This window comes from Ctenopharyngodon idella, chromosome 21, assembly GCF_019924925.1.
Source record: "Ctenopharyngodon idella isolate HZGC_01 chromosome 21, HZGC01, whole genome shotgun sequence".
Classification (NCBI taxonomy): domain Eukaryota; kingdom Metazoa; phylum Chordata; class Actinopteri; order Cypriniformes; family Xenocyprididae; genus Ctenopharyngodon; species Ctenopharyngodon idella.
In genome coordinates this window covers 18,647,302-18,662,551 of record NC_067240.1, presented here as the reverse complement: position 1 = coordinate 18,662,551, position 15,250 = coordinate 18,647,302, and the positions used below count along the sequence as shown (strand labels likewise).

General features: G+C 37.0%; 1 protein-coding gene across 8 annotated transcripts in view; it reads left to right on the top strand.

Annotated features, from left to right (window-relative positions):
- rap1gap2b (RAP1 GTPase activating protein 2b) overlaps window positions 1–15,250 on the top strand; it is a 74,303-nt gene that overhangs the window by 39,386 nt on the left and 19,667 nt on the right. For 3 of the 8 annotated variants that reach the window (XM_051876650.1, XM_051876649.1, XM_051876647.1), the window contains exon 1: window positions 3,656–3,811. The exons of the other annotated variants lie outside the window; for them this stretch is intronic. In XM_051876650.1, the coding sequence (XP_051732610.1) occupies window positions 3,795–3,811 (17 nt within the window). In that variant the 5' untranslated portion in view covers window positions 3,656–3,794. Of the gene's footprint in view, window positions 1–3,655; window positions 3,812–15,250 lie in introns of those variants that run through there. 8 annotated transcript variants of the gene reach the window in all.

The window sequence follows — 15,250 nt, the reverse complement described above, 5'->3', positions numbered from 1 at the left end:
GCTTGGACTTGGTGCTGGTAACCCAATGCACAGGACAGTGGTGACACCAGAATAAAAATATTCATGATTCTAATGCTGAAACACAGATTTATTTTAGATGAATATGTTTCACTCTGTCACTGACTAGATATATTTAAAATAATGTAGGCCACTTTTTTTCTGGTAACATAAGACATTTGGCATTATCAGGATCTACAAATATTCCCCCATTGCATTATTATACATTATATTCAACATTATATATAGTAGTTTAATGTAGTACTGACAATAAAACTTGAATTTTTTCTCACACAGTAATTTTCATTTATACGATATTGTTGCAATTTTGTATTGGGATCTATTGTGACACAATATATTGTTACACCCCTAGAAAATATTGCTCAATTTCAAAGAATGTTCAGTTTATACAAGTTTATACAGTTTTATTTTATTCACCAATATTCATTTTCTGGCCAATACTGACAAGCCAATAATTAAAAAAATGCATGAACAATTAAATATCCAATATCGACCGATAATAATTCATTAAAAAAAGATTATCAAATCTTAGATTTGCTGATTAATTTTGGTTTATACTCAACTGCAAAAGCTTTGCATTTGACACTGGTCAACCAACATGTTGTTTCTTGTGAAACTGATGGACTGTAGAAGGAAGCTAGTTAAGAGGCCTTGTGGAAAACCAGTGCACAAGCCTCCCATGCAAAGACCACCACTGAAAATATTGGATGGAGGTCTGTCATGGGCTGGTATTTTCAGCAATGCTGTCTAACTTTAGGAGCCACAATCTAATGTGATGGATTATGCTAGCAACCAGGTGGAAAGGTAACAGGTGGGATCTCCACATCTAACCAATCACCCACTGTTCAGTCCTGCTTGGAAGGGTGTGGACGAATGTTTGTGAGCATACACACATATGTTTCACACATAAGACCTGGTGAGATGGGGAAACTTGCGCTTATGCAATGCAAACCACATGCATTAGCTGTTTGCAAGTGTTGTTTATGCACGATAAGCTAACAAGAGAGCCAGTGTGTATTTCTTCCTCATGAAAAACGACACAAAACACCCCAGCCATGGGTAAACAGAACTAAACAGGACTTTGCATGCTCATTGAGGCATTGATTAATAGGTTTTATGCACAGTTTGATATCAGGGGGCCAATTGCATAAACATTTCCATTAAACATAGACAGACTGTGTCTTATTTTTGGCCAACTAGCAGTTAGTCAAGGGGCAATCGGTCTTAGTATAAAATTAGACCAATCTACATTTTTATGTAATTGACTTAAAACAGTTATGAACAGTCTTTAAAAAATGTGATGACTAACTTGTAAGCAGTGTTGTCAAGTCCGCAGTTTTCCCACGGAATTGGGCTACTTTAACACTGTCGCCGCAAGTTGTTTTTCATGTCCGCAGGTTGAAGCGACCCCAAATAACATGATATTTAGCCCCTGGAATGCGAATTTTACCAGGAGAACCCCACCAAAAATGTGGATTTTATCCCTGGATCGCGATTTTTACCAGGGGAATCACAATTCCTGAATCCCCGAATCAGTTTTAGGCTAGCAATTGGGTGGATTTTGTTGTGAAAACCTGGCAACCCTGCTTTTAAAGGCTGATTTATACTTCTGCGTCGGACCTACGCCAGAGCCTCTGCGCCGTAGGCGATGCGTCTGTTTTCATTTATACTTCTGCGTCGTCGTCCGCGTCAACGTGCATGCAGACCACTAGTAGGCAGTGTCCGCGGTAATGATGAGTATCAAGGTAAAAGCCGAAGAAGAAGCAGCTGGTCATGTACGTTGTCAGAGAAGCTTACAAATAGAAATGGCAGAGAAGCGGCAAATAGGTAACGACTTTTGTTGCAGTTTGACTGCATGTGTCCCCTGAAACAGAGTGTTTTTCATTCCTATGGAAGTTGAAAATGCTCGCTCTTCTCCGATTGCTCCACGCCAGTTTTTTGACCTGAGGGAGGGGTTCTAGCAGACCAATCACAGCGCTTGCGGTCCGCGTAGAATTACATTTTTGAAGAGGTGCACGTCAGGCTACGTCGTAGGCTACGCGTGCTACACACAGCCTACGCCGTAGCTACGGCGTACACTCGACGCAGAAGTATAAATCAGCCTTTAAGACTAGTCTTAGCAGTAGGGCTGGGTGGTATGACGATATATAAGAATATAAAGAGCAGGACGTGCCTGACGTTTAAGCGCAATATATCCTGAAAAGTAACTCGGTGCAGTGTTCGTGCTGACTGGCACACTGCCAAAGTGCGCGCACAGAAAGCTGCCTCTCAGAAGGTGCTCGCGAATTTGGTACGCGCTCGATGTTAAAAAGTGTTATTAAGCACAATAAGCAGTGAAAAAGAACTCAATGCGGTGTATGCGCTGACCGACACACAGCTGAAGCATGCTCACAGAAAGCCGCCTCTCTCACGAATCACGAATTCAGTTCTCTTTCGGGTCTAATTTCGCTTGAATGGTCAAATACACACGCAGTTTTGTCAAAATGCCCATCACGTGGAGTATTCATGTAGCAGGTTATGACTCAAGTGAAAGTAAACAGTTGGGTGTAAATCGTGTAAAACGTGCGTTTGGTCTTAAAGTGACAGCAGCCTAATGCTGCTGATCTGTGTCATTAATTTGATTCAAACAAAAGAGAAAATAACTTACTGCTCTTGACTGAATAACATTTTTTTAAACTTTAATATGAATACATTTATATTTAATTCATACAGTGAAGAATATGAAATATTTTATTTTTTCATTTGATTATTACATTTCTGTACTAATTCTAACTACATGTTAAATAAACCTATTGTGCCTGAAAAAACTTAATTTGTTTTATTCTCATTTTTTATATATATATTTAATAACAGAAATGAGATAAAATAGCACAAAATAACTAGTCTGTGATATATATCGTTATCATGAAAAATAATATTCTCATATTGTGAAATAAGAATTTGGTCATTTCGCCCACCCCTACTTATGCAACCTGCCCTAGGACATCATTTACAAGCTGTTCGCTACATTTGCTATGATTTGGAATTGAATTGTAATACGCATGGCAACATTTGAAGTTCACACATGGTGTCAAGATCGTTTGAGTTGCTTTTATCACCTTAAGCACATCTTCAAGGGATGATCTGTGTATTTTTGTACCTCTGTGTTGACGTGCCTGTCAGTCACGTTATATTAATACAGACACATGCAAGTGTATTTGACACATGAAGTTAGTCTCAGAGCACTTGATGTGCATGCCAGATCTGATCTCTGATGGGAGGTTTTGGTGTCACGACGATGTGTATTATTATTGTCTTGATGTTAGTTTTGCTCAGAATTGATTGATGCGAGTCATATTAAATATTAAAGTATGTTAAATATTCAACCTTTGATGCCATATGATTTATTCAGAAGCTCATGGCGGTTTGTGTAATGTATGTTACATCAGTCCATTTATTTCCTTCTTCCCTAAACCTGCTGACATATCTCTGTGTGTGTATGTGTGTGTGGCGCATAATCAAAATGAGTGAACAAAGCAGACAGGGATACTAGGGTGTCTGGGAGGATTTCATCCCCCTCCCCTCCCTCCCTCCCTACCTCTATCTTGCTCTTTCACTCTCCCTCTCTCTCTCTCTCTCTCTCTCTCATGATAAAGTGTAATGCTTTGTACTTGTGGAGCATCTAAACCCTAAGAGTGTGGTTGTGCAATCTGTAGCAAGTGTGTGCTTCTCGTTCTGACTATTATTTCAACTGTTGGTAAGAACTGGAGACTCATTAACTTCACGTTACCTTCAAAATGCCTCGGAGACTCTGGTGAGTTCAGCTCTCAATTTAGAATATTTGCGTTTGTGATATTTTTTGATGCATGTAGCAAAAATATGTATATTTCTATAGTGGTTCTTGTTACTTAGCAGCATAAAAAGTCTTTATGGCACTAGATAAATATAATTCATAAAAGGAGAGTTATTTTTGTGTAGGAGGAGCAAACTCTAACATCTTGTTTTGCATAGAATCTGTGTGTAATGTGATCCATTCAAACTGTGATTTTACAATACTGAAATGTCAGAGCAAAGCACTTTGGGTGATGTTTATATGATGTGGCTTCGCTTTGCACAAGAGGAGGTTGGGAAGTATTCAATGCATGTCATTTTCAAAGGATTATGGAAGTATTACATAAGCTGACGGCATATCCTGACAGTTTCAGTAAGTGGCTCAGTGCTGCTGGTGTTTCTTTGGGTGTCATTCAGCTCAGTTTCCAGTGATGAAAGTATAATCCGTTACTCACCGCAAAGCTTGTCACACACTCTGGTTCTCCCTGCTCTGCAAATCCAAACAGGGAACAACTTCCTTACCCTAGCCATGAGGAAGAGATAAAGCATTTTTTTTTTTTCTGGATTTTGAAGGTGTAGATTTAGCATGATTTAAAATGTTGCTCAAGATAATCATTTATTCTGATGGTGTGCGTTTGAGAAGACAATTTTTTGTAAAGCAGTTTTTTGTTTGCTATTTTTATATATTAATAATATAATATAATAAATTAATATAAAAATAATGATATGGGAAAAGAAAAATGGAAATATTCTGGGGACAAAAAGGAAACACAAATAACTGATAATAATAATAATAATTAATATCAATAAATAATAATAATAATATTAAAGTTTTCTGATTTCTTATTATTGTTATTAATTTTTTTTCTTTTTTTCTATGAAATATGAATGTATAATATAGGGGTGTAACGGTACATGTATTCGTCCCGAACCGTCACGGTACGGACGTCACGGTTCGGTCCATGCACTTAAACAGTCAGTCAGTCACAGGCAATCCACACTCCAATCCAAAAGGGGGTGCGCAACAGTAATGCTTTTTAGCCTAACCACTTTTAACCAGCATTAACCACCAATAATCACAATAAGCTCTGTGTTTTGTTACTTTCGATTAGAAACAAAGTGCCATCTTTCAAATTCTGTCCATTTTATCACGAAATTCAAACAATAAATGCCATTTTGACGCTTTTTGATGTGGCTTGAGCACGAGTGAACGCGATCATCCCTTCCTCTTCACTACTACAGAATGAACATGAAGGTATGTTGAAAGATACAGTACAACTTACTGAAACGTACCATATCTTGTGTAATCGCTCAATCAGTGTTTCAACCGCGGAAAGATGTCAGTAAAAGTTTGTAAACAATATGTCAGGTAGTATTACATTTACCTCAGAAAAGCCATTCAGTGTCAACAGCTTGTTAGTTCGCTAGAGAAATAAAATGTTTCACTAAATACTGTATATGCACTATATTAGCCTATATATTAATTATATTTTACTTAACCTTTTAGTTAATGTAAGGCCTAAATAAATCCGTGATGAAAACAAGTTATGACAGTCACTGTGTAAATGATTATATTCAACAACGAATTGGAGAAACAGAAGTTAATGCAAAAACTGCCTTATGTGTAATTTACATGCTTACAATACATACATTTTTATTATTATTTGAGTGTTGATGATTATATCTTAAAATAAATAGACAGTTTACAGCATTAGCAAAGATAGATTTTTTTATCTTTAAGAAATTTTTTAATTATAATTTAAAGACAAAAACACAGTTTGTTCAGTAAAACATTGTTTAATAAAAAAAGAGAAAAAATTGTTTTGTTTTCTCACCCTGCTGTACCGAACCCGTACCGAACCGTGACTTCAAAACCGAGGTACGTACCGAACCGTCATTTTTGTGTACCGTTACACCCCTAGTATAATACATCATAAAGGCAGGCTAATTGTAGTGTCCTTTAAATAAGAGATTCATTGAATTCGTTGCACTGTTTGATTGACAGCTCTAGCGATTGTAAAGGGAGCGTTCTTTCATTGCAATTTACTCACAGTTTGAATAACAGATTGTTTTCCTCCTACTAAGAGAAACAACATGAAGTTGACCGTTTAGTCACTGGTTTGATTTACTGACACACAAAGAACATTTGACTGTACATAAAACATTACATATCAGATCAGGCATTAGAATTAACACAGTTACTTACATGTTGTTGCATTACTGTCGAGTCCATAACGTAAAAGTCTGTTTGCAAAGCCTACGCCAAAATTGTGACTGATTTACCAGAGAATCCACAGTGAAATGTACCGAATACAAATAAATAAAGCTCAACTGAGACATTCACATTGTTGAAAATAAATAACCATATTCCTAGCATTAGGATCCTTTGAAAGGTAATGTTATTTTTAGTCCAGTATCGCTCTTCTCTCCTTGTCATCTCACTAACACACCAGTGGGCGGGGCTAACCTTGGAATGAAGTAGGCGTTGATTTTCTTCTGCAGAGTCTTTCAACGTACAAGTGAGAAGGTACTCGCTGCAGAGCAAATGGGTGGAGCTTACGTTAGCTCCCCCTCGCTAGACGTCCAGCGAGGAGGAGCAAATGTACAACCACACCCTAATCCTACCCTAACCCTACCCACAACTCCATCTTGCCACCCCATTCGACATCCAGAGAGGTGGAGAGTTCTATCCCTCCACCCCACTGGATGTCCAGAGAGGCGGAGCTGGCCCTCATAGACTCTGCAGTGAGTACCACTTGTTACAAGTTGTTATCTGGACTTGGTTACAATAAAAGCTGTTTTTGGATTAACAAGGAAGTTTTCAGTTCTGAAACTTGCAGGATATTTTTATAGTATGATGATACTATGATTATAGTATGATGATTTATAGTATGACTATACTATATTATTTATACATGTCAAAAGCTCAAGGAAAATTTTATTTCATGACCCCTTTAAAATAAATTATAATAGCCTACTAAGATAAAGTGTTTCATTTAGTATACTTCTTTCTCCTTTCCTAGCAACTATACTTAAATAATATGCAGACTTATGGCACTTTCAAAACAAAACTCAACTAGCCTACAGAAACACTAACTGAGCCAATGGTGGGAGTTTGGGGGCGGGACTATATGTTTGTTGGACCAATGACAGACCAAGGGAGTGTTCAGGAAACCTGTATGAAATGTGTTTTTGCAGTTCTGTTTTGTGACGCTAGTGGCACAGAAATTACACTTCATGGTTACAACTTAAAAAAAAATCACGCATTAGCCTATACAATGTTATAAGGCAGGCATGCATTTTGATTTTGGTCTTGATTGCACATTTTATTTAATTAACCCTCTGGTGCTGCTTGTGTGGCGGTCAAAAATGACCTTTTTTAATAAAAGTAATGTACTATATTTTAGTTTGATAATGTTTTTATTTAATATTTTGTATTTTTAGGGGATTTTATGGTATTAAATTATATATATGGAATAGTTATGATCCATTTATTACCTCTTAATCACTTTTTGAGCATAGACCTGAAAATGAAATTTAAACTTAAACTGTCGTAAATCTTGAAGGTTGATATCTCAAAAAATGAGCTTTCAGTAAGATTTTGTTTGGACGCAGTACCAAACGTTTCCACTAGATGAAAATTACTTACCATTTGTTTCCAATGCAGACATTTTTGACTGTGAACAGTACAAGTTTGACTTTTACTATTCGCTAAGGACTATTTGACCTTTTCAAATCATGTCCATGATTTTTTTGTGTTTTCACATAGCAAGCGGCAAATCCTTTACCAAGTTTCGTACCATTCCGATGAAGTGAAAAAATCTTAAAAAAAGTAAACATTTTTGGTCAAAAGTGACCGAACAGCATCAGAGGGTTAAACTAATGTTATTTATACTTTTTAAAGATATAACCAGGTAAATATTAGGATGTAATGTAAATGTATTGATTACAGGAACATACAAGTGATCGTCAGGGATATTTTAGCACTTAAAATGCATTATATATATATACAAGCCTCATATAAAATTAAACCTTTTTTCATTTCTTTGTATTTCAGTCTGTTCTCTACTTTAAGTGCGTTCACTGAGCTTCTGGTATTCAATCAGAGTTCATCCTCACTTTTAGAGCACTTGACACTTTATTTATCCTTTGACTGCTGGTCCTTAGACAGAGCCTCTTCCACATCACTGCTCATTCCTCCTCTTCCTCTCTCTATCCCTCCATCATCCCCTACAGGAGCTGTGCTCATCTGATGAAAAATAAATGCGTAGCTGGAAGATTTAGATCTTTTCATAGAGAAAAAACAGTTACACAACTTCACCGCTTATAGTGTAGACAAAAACTTGATTTTCTGGATATAAGTTGTTTAGATTTGTTTCATATTTTGTTTTTTTTAGTAACCTTTAAAACTCATGCAGCACTAAGTGTGCCTGTATGTTTGCAAGCATATTGTGTGTGTGATCTAGTTAAGTTTCATTCCCTCTACACCTCAGTTTCACATGGCCCTATTGTGACTGAAGCTCATTTCTGCTGGAGGCAGTTAGGCTAAAGACAGCAACAATTCAAAATCAGTATGTGAAAGAGGAACAGTGGTAATGACAGCTCCTGCTGTGAAATCTCATTGTCATGTTGCAAAACTGTTTTAAAAGAATAGCAATTAGACTTATCACAAACTGAACCCTGCTCTGCTAAAAAAAAAAGACAAGCATGACTGGTCAGCATATGTTTTGTTTTAGATGATGGTTCACATCAGACTTCTTAACTGTAGCAAAAAATCCCAAAATCACTGGTTTACAGCAGGGTCCTTATCCTTGTTTAAAGGATTAGTTCACCTTAAAATGAAAATTACCCCAAGCTTTACTCACCCTCAAGCCATCCTAGGTGTATATGACTTTCTTCTTTCTGATGAACACATTCAGAGTTATATTAATAAATATCCTGACGCATCCAAGCTTTATATTGGCAGAGAACAGGACCAACGAGTATGAAGCTCAAGAAAGTGCATCCATCCATCATAAATGTACTTCACACGGCTACGGGGGGTTAATAAAGGCCTTCTGAAGCGAAGCGATGCGTTTGTGTAAGAAAAACATACACGTTTAACAAGTTACAAGGATTTGAAACATGTCATTTAAATGTCAGTGTGTAAGCATTTTTGAGATTTCAGGATTTCCCCATTCAAGATAGTTGGACTTGGATGCTTGAAATAGCTGAGGTGTTGCAAATTTGGCCTTCAAGTGGACAGACTTTCCTCGATAGGGAACTTAACTCTGCAGTACTCTTCATTTCATAGCATTTAAATGGCGGATTGCAAAATATTAGCTGTTTCACATGCAGCACAGCCTGTGGCAGCCAATGTCCAACCACATTATTTGACTGATCAGATCTAAACAAAATGGATTTTCCCCCTGCACATGGAATATTTTAAACCTCTTATTTTTTCCTGGTCATGTAAATACCTGTTGGCTACAATGAGGACGTAGTTTGTCTATACAGTATGAAAATAAATACTATAAAACAATTTATGCAACATATTTAACAGCACCATCTTTTATCAAAATATAACCACTAGAGGGCCTTACATTCACATTATACTGTACTGTATGCAGAACCTGATTTCACCAAGTACAACATGTACCACATCTTTGTTGATCCTGGAACAACATTCCAATCAACCAATTAGATTTGAGGGACAAGTTTACAGTTTATGTCAAGTTTAGGCTCACAACCAGGGTTAGGTGCTTCTACATCAGTGTTACTAATCTATTATTTCACTCTAATTTTAGGGATACATTATGGGTAAGGTTAGGTTTAGGGGTAGCTATATGGTTAGGATTAAATTTTCAGATAGGAATGTTGTTCCAGGATCAACAAAATATGTTGACCCAGAAACGCGTCTAACTCAGCAAAATCAGGAAGTGTGTACTGTATCCTGAGTTCAATTCAATTTTATCAGAACAAATTTAAATATCTCAATAGGATAAGACCTGTAAAAATACAAATACTCTAAATTTGCTACATCTAAAAGGTTTCCTTGACTTATAATGTAAGTATATTCACAAACTGGTCTTTAGTATTTGTACGTGTGCAGACAGTGTCTTGCATTGGCCTGAGCTTCTGAAGGCATTTCAACAGCTGTGTATGATTAGATTCAAACTCTTTGTGTGTCATCATAGTATCATTAAGTGGAGTGGCGTGTTAATCAGGACACGCATTGTGCACTTCCTGACAGAAGGATGTGCAGTGTAGCGTCCCAACCTCTCTGGTACAGACAGCTGATGTAAATGAACAGCATTTCAATTAGAAGCTATTGTGTTTGCTGCAGTACTGTGTCGGTGGATATAGTGCCGCATATCATTTTTCTTTCTAATTTTACCTCTTGATTTGCTTTCCTTTGTTTTTATGCCTTTTTGTTGCTCTCATTTGTCTCTCTCTATCTTTGTCCATCTATATTTTCTACTTGTCACAGTTGAGATGACTGCAACACGTCAAGTTCGCTTTCTTACCCTTAGAAAAGATGCAAACTCATTTTTGACAGAAGTCAACAGATGCGTCTTATTTTGAAATGTTTCTTGCCTCCCGGCTACAGATCAAAGCAGGACAGTGTACATCAGAGCAGTGGGGGACAGACACGGTGCAACAGAGACGGAAAAGATAAAAAGACAGAGGTAAAGACCAGAGAAAAGGTCAGGAGGAGAGTGAGTGAACAGATGGAGGTGTGGTGAAACAGCACGTACCAAAGGGGTTGTGCATTTCAAAAAGCCTACAGTATTAAAGACCCACTGAAGTACCTTGAAATGCATAGCATTATTCATTGTGTTGACGTAATTTCCACTGAAACAGGGCGGGACATATCGAACAGCTCCTCTCTGTGTTTAAAATAGCCAGTAGCATTTCGTTTATATCACAGCTTGGCCAGAGCTGTTAAACTTGGTAAAACCGCAGTTTCCTCCTAATCTCCTCCATATTGCTTAAAAATATAGCATTCTGTGCAGAATTCAAATAAGTCCGATACGTTTTGTGGTCTGCGCCGACTCGCGCATATAATCCGCTCTGTGCTGTTGTATCTCTGTAACAGGCATCAAATTTGAAATGAGCTCATTTAGTGGATAAAAGTGTAAAATTTTTCAGTTTAAACATTTGTTATGTTATCTATTTTCTATTGTGAATAAAATATTGGCTCATGTCTTTTAGTTTTCATTTTATTCAAATTTAAAAAACGTCCCAACATTTCCAGAATTCGGGTTGTAAATGTGTGAACAAGTGACTGATAGCCGCAGCTTCAGAGTCTGTTTGGGGGCGGGACGCTGTAGATTCTTGAGAGCATTTGACTGGACAGAAAATCTGATGAGAAGTTAAAGTATGCTGTCATCAAAATCATTGATCCATGTTGTCGGAAGTGAGAGACTAAGTTTTGAATGCTTATATTTTCTAAATGTGAATTTTGTCATTGTTTTGGAGCACACTTGCTTATAGATAACAATAAGTCTAACATATTCATACAAAACTTCCATTTTGATTTCATGGGGACTTTGAGTACAGTGGTTCGTTGTCGTACAACAACCCTCTAGTCATACTAATGATATTTGGTTTTAAAGGATTAGTTCACTTTAAAATGAAAATTACTCCAAGCTTTACTCACCCTCAAGCCATCCTAGGTGTATATGACTTTCTTCTTTCTGATGAACACAATCTGAGTTATATTAATAAATATCCTGACGCATTCAAGCTTTAAATTGGCAGTGAACAGGACCAATGAGTATGATGCTCAAGAAGTGCATCCATCCAAAGCAAAACGTGCTCCACACAGCTCCGGGGGGTTAATAAAGTCCTTCTGAAGTGAAACGATGTGTTTGTGTAAAAAAAAAACCCTCATATTTAACAAGTTATAAAGTTAGTTATAAAGTAAAATATCTAGCTTCCATAAAATATTAAGCAGACTGCCTTCTGTATTCAACCTATGAAAAAATTGTAACGCCTCTGGCAGTTTAAAACGCTTACACTACATCCTACACCTTCTGTAACGCTTACGCTTTTTCCGTAAATTGAATATGAAAGGAGGTCTGGCGGAAGCTAGATTTTTTTTATAAATAAATATGGATATTTTTCTTACACAAATGCATCGCTTCCCTTCAGAAGGCCTTTATTAACCCCTCAGAGTGATGTGGAGTAAGTTTATGATGGATAGATGCAGAGCTTTCTTGAACTTCATACTCGTTGGTCCCGTTCACTGCCATTATAAAGCTTGGATGCATCAGGATATTTATTAATTTAACGTCCTGAGTAAGATATTTTACATAAAAGATGTTTACATATAGTCCACAAGACAAAAAAAAATAGCTGAATTTATTAAAATAACCCCATTCAAAAGTTTGAGAACCATTGGTTCTTAATACTGTGTGTGGTTACCTTGATGTTTTACGACTGTTTTTTTTTTTTGTTTTGTGATGGTTGTTCACAAGTCCCTTGTTTGTCCTGAGCAGTTAAACTGAGCTCTGTTCTTCGGAAAAAATCCTCCAGGTCCTGCAGATTCTTCAGTTTTCAAGGATTTTTTGCATATTTGAACCCTTTCCAGCAGTGACTGAATGATTTTGAGATCCATCTTTTCACACTGAGGACAACTGAGAGACTCAAACACAACTATTAAAAAAGGTTCAAACATTCACTGATGCTCCAGAAAGAAACATGCATTAAGAGCCGGGGGGTGAAAACTTTTTGAATTTGAAGATCAGGGTAAATTGTATTAATTTGTCTTCTGGGAAACATTTGGTGTGGACCCCAATATTATCAAAATAGTTATATTTCTTTGTCCATTTATAATGGTCATGAAGGGACAAAGAGCTGTATTAAGCATCATGTGATGTGATATATGAAATATCAAACTTCATCTGGCCTCTGGGAACACAAGCTGCCTGTTGCTACCAAGCTGATAAACTGAATGCGTTTTGGTCCACAGTGTCATAATAGAGGGCACGTGCTCAGAAAACACTTCAAAAGCAACACAGAGAGAGACTTCTAGATCAGCCTTATACCTTTAGCCTTTGTGCTTGTGCTAGAGCAGTATGTTGTAGGGTTTTAATGAAAAGAAGCAATGAAAAGGAGGGGGCCGTGCATGAACTACACTGAGAAGCCAATGCCAGACTGTGTGGCATCCCTGCTGAGAAGAGAAGGGCAGACAGAAACCTGTAGACTTCAGATATTTACCCACTGAAATCTCAGCTGCTGTTGTCACGTTTTAGGATGAAGTGCTCTTGTACTGTGTCAGGCGTTTGTGTAGATAATCCAATAAGAGAGATGTGTGATGCAGAATGAACGAAGAAATATCTTTTAATAAACACAAGGAATGAATGAAAACTTAGGTTATGTTTACACGACAATGATGTACTAAAAACAGAAATATTTTTCCTTTGCGTTTTTCACATACAGACGACAACATGGTCAAAACGATCCCCGTTCACACTGATCCGCCAAAACAATTAAAGTCCCCCTGTGGTGAAAATCAAGTTTTTAATATTGTTTATATGTCTATGTGGTGTTTTTAATATGCTTAACGTGCCGACGGGCTTTAGCACATTATTAACAATTACCGCTCTGAAGCAAGTGAGTCTCAAGAAGCCAGGTTATCCCGATTCCCAGTATATTTTTCTGTTGATATGAAAAATCGGGTAGCAATATTGCGGCAATATAGCGGGTATATGATGTATATTACGATGTTATGATGAACTTTCTCCACTGATGTCTGAGTTGTTCAAAGTGTTTCTAAGGATAATGATTTTCAGAAAGCAGCTGTCTGACTCTGACATGGTGAACGGGAACATGGTTTGTGTAACATTAGCAACACATTATCAGCTGTTTGATACCATAGTCAAGCAAAAGGCTAATCATATTAATTAAATTTATGTGTCAGATGATGTAAAAAATGATACCATTGTGCAGCATTTACCTCAGTAAGTTGACCGAGTGGATCTCTGAGCTCGTGCGAGTGAGTGGAGGCGGGGCTAATAAGCATATTCATAGATCCGCGTATACTAAATGAAGCATTGAAGCATTGATTGACATTTTTGTAATTTACATGTGTAAATGAACGGCCAAAACGCATTTTTCCGTTTTTAGTTGAAAACGGTGTCATTTAAACGGCCCCTCAACATGACCGTGACAGTCTGCAGGATCTTATCTGTGATTGCATGTGTGTATCAGACATGAAGGCAGCAGGGGGCCAGTTCTCCCAACGCGTGTGCGCCCGGCAGATCAGTGGCCTTGAATACTAAGCACGCAGCTCTGGTTGTGTATCTTCCTGTCCATTAGCTGTCAGTTATCATGGCTCACTGGAACATCTTATGTATTTTCAATTGTGGTAACAACTCTGATGATGGAAAGACACAGTCCACTTCTTCACACATTTCCAACTACAAAAATATTACAAAATAAATCAGTCCCCTGTAGTCAATAATTGTATCCCTTAAAACTCACCTTTGATCACCAAAGTGACGTATTTAAACATTTTTTCCTGTGAAAAAAATGTATTCATGCCTTAAAATAGCTTGAATGTAACTCTACACCTTTGCTTCTTATAATATATGCGGATATATGAATATGCTAATTAGCCCCGCCTCCACTCACTCGCACAAGCTCAGACGAGATCCACTCGGTCAACTTACTGAGGTAAACGCTGCACAATGGTGTCTATCGGTATCGCTTTTTACAATGTCGGTAATATGATTAGCCTTTTGCTCGACTACATTATCAAACAGCTGCTAATAATGTGTTGCTAATGTTACACAAACCATGTTCCCGTTCGCCATTTGAGTCAAACAGCTGCCTTCTAACAATCAGTATCATTAGAAACGCTTTGAACAACTCAGAACGTCAGTGGAGAAAGGCATATTCATTATATTGAAATGTGTAGGTTAATGTTTATCTGATGCAGTTGTGAATGTGCATAATTTCTAATCTGTATCTGGCACTTTGCACAAATGTGGTATACCTTGGCGTTAAATTAGTTTTTTTAAAACATTTGTGACAAATCCTTTTTTTCCCTTTTTTTTTTGGGCTGTGTGAAATATCTGACATAAAATAAACTTAGCATGACAATAAGAAAACATGAAAATTTTGATATTCAATACATTTTATTAAAAATATTTTGTTATTCGATGCCCAAAAGCATTATTTTGAAGCATATTTAGCTGTGTCCATCATTTTGCTCACAATCCTGTTAGTGCATGAAAAATAAACATTCCTTGAAATTTAAAAAGAAAAAATGTAATCTATACAAAAGGGAAAATTTAGGAAATAATTTTGTACTGTAATGTAAACATGGACTATATAACAAACTACAGTGAATTATAAGCAGCAGAGAGTGTCATTCTTGTTTTGTAAGGAAATTTTACAAAAGCAAACATTGTATAATGCTGCCTGTTGTTAA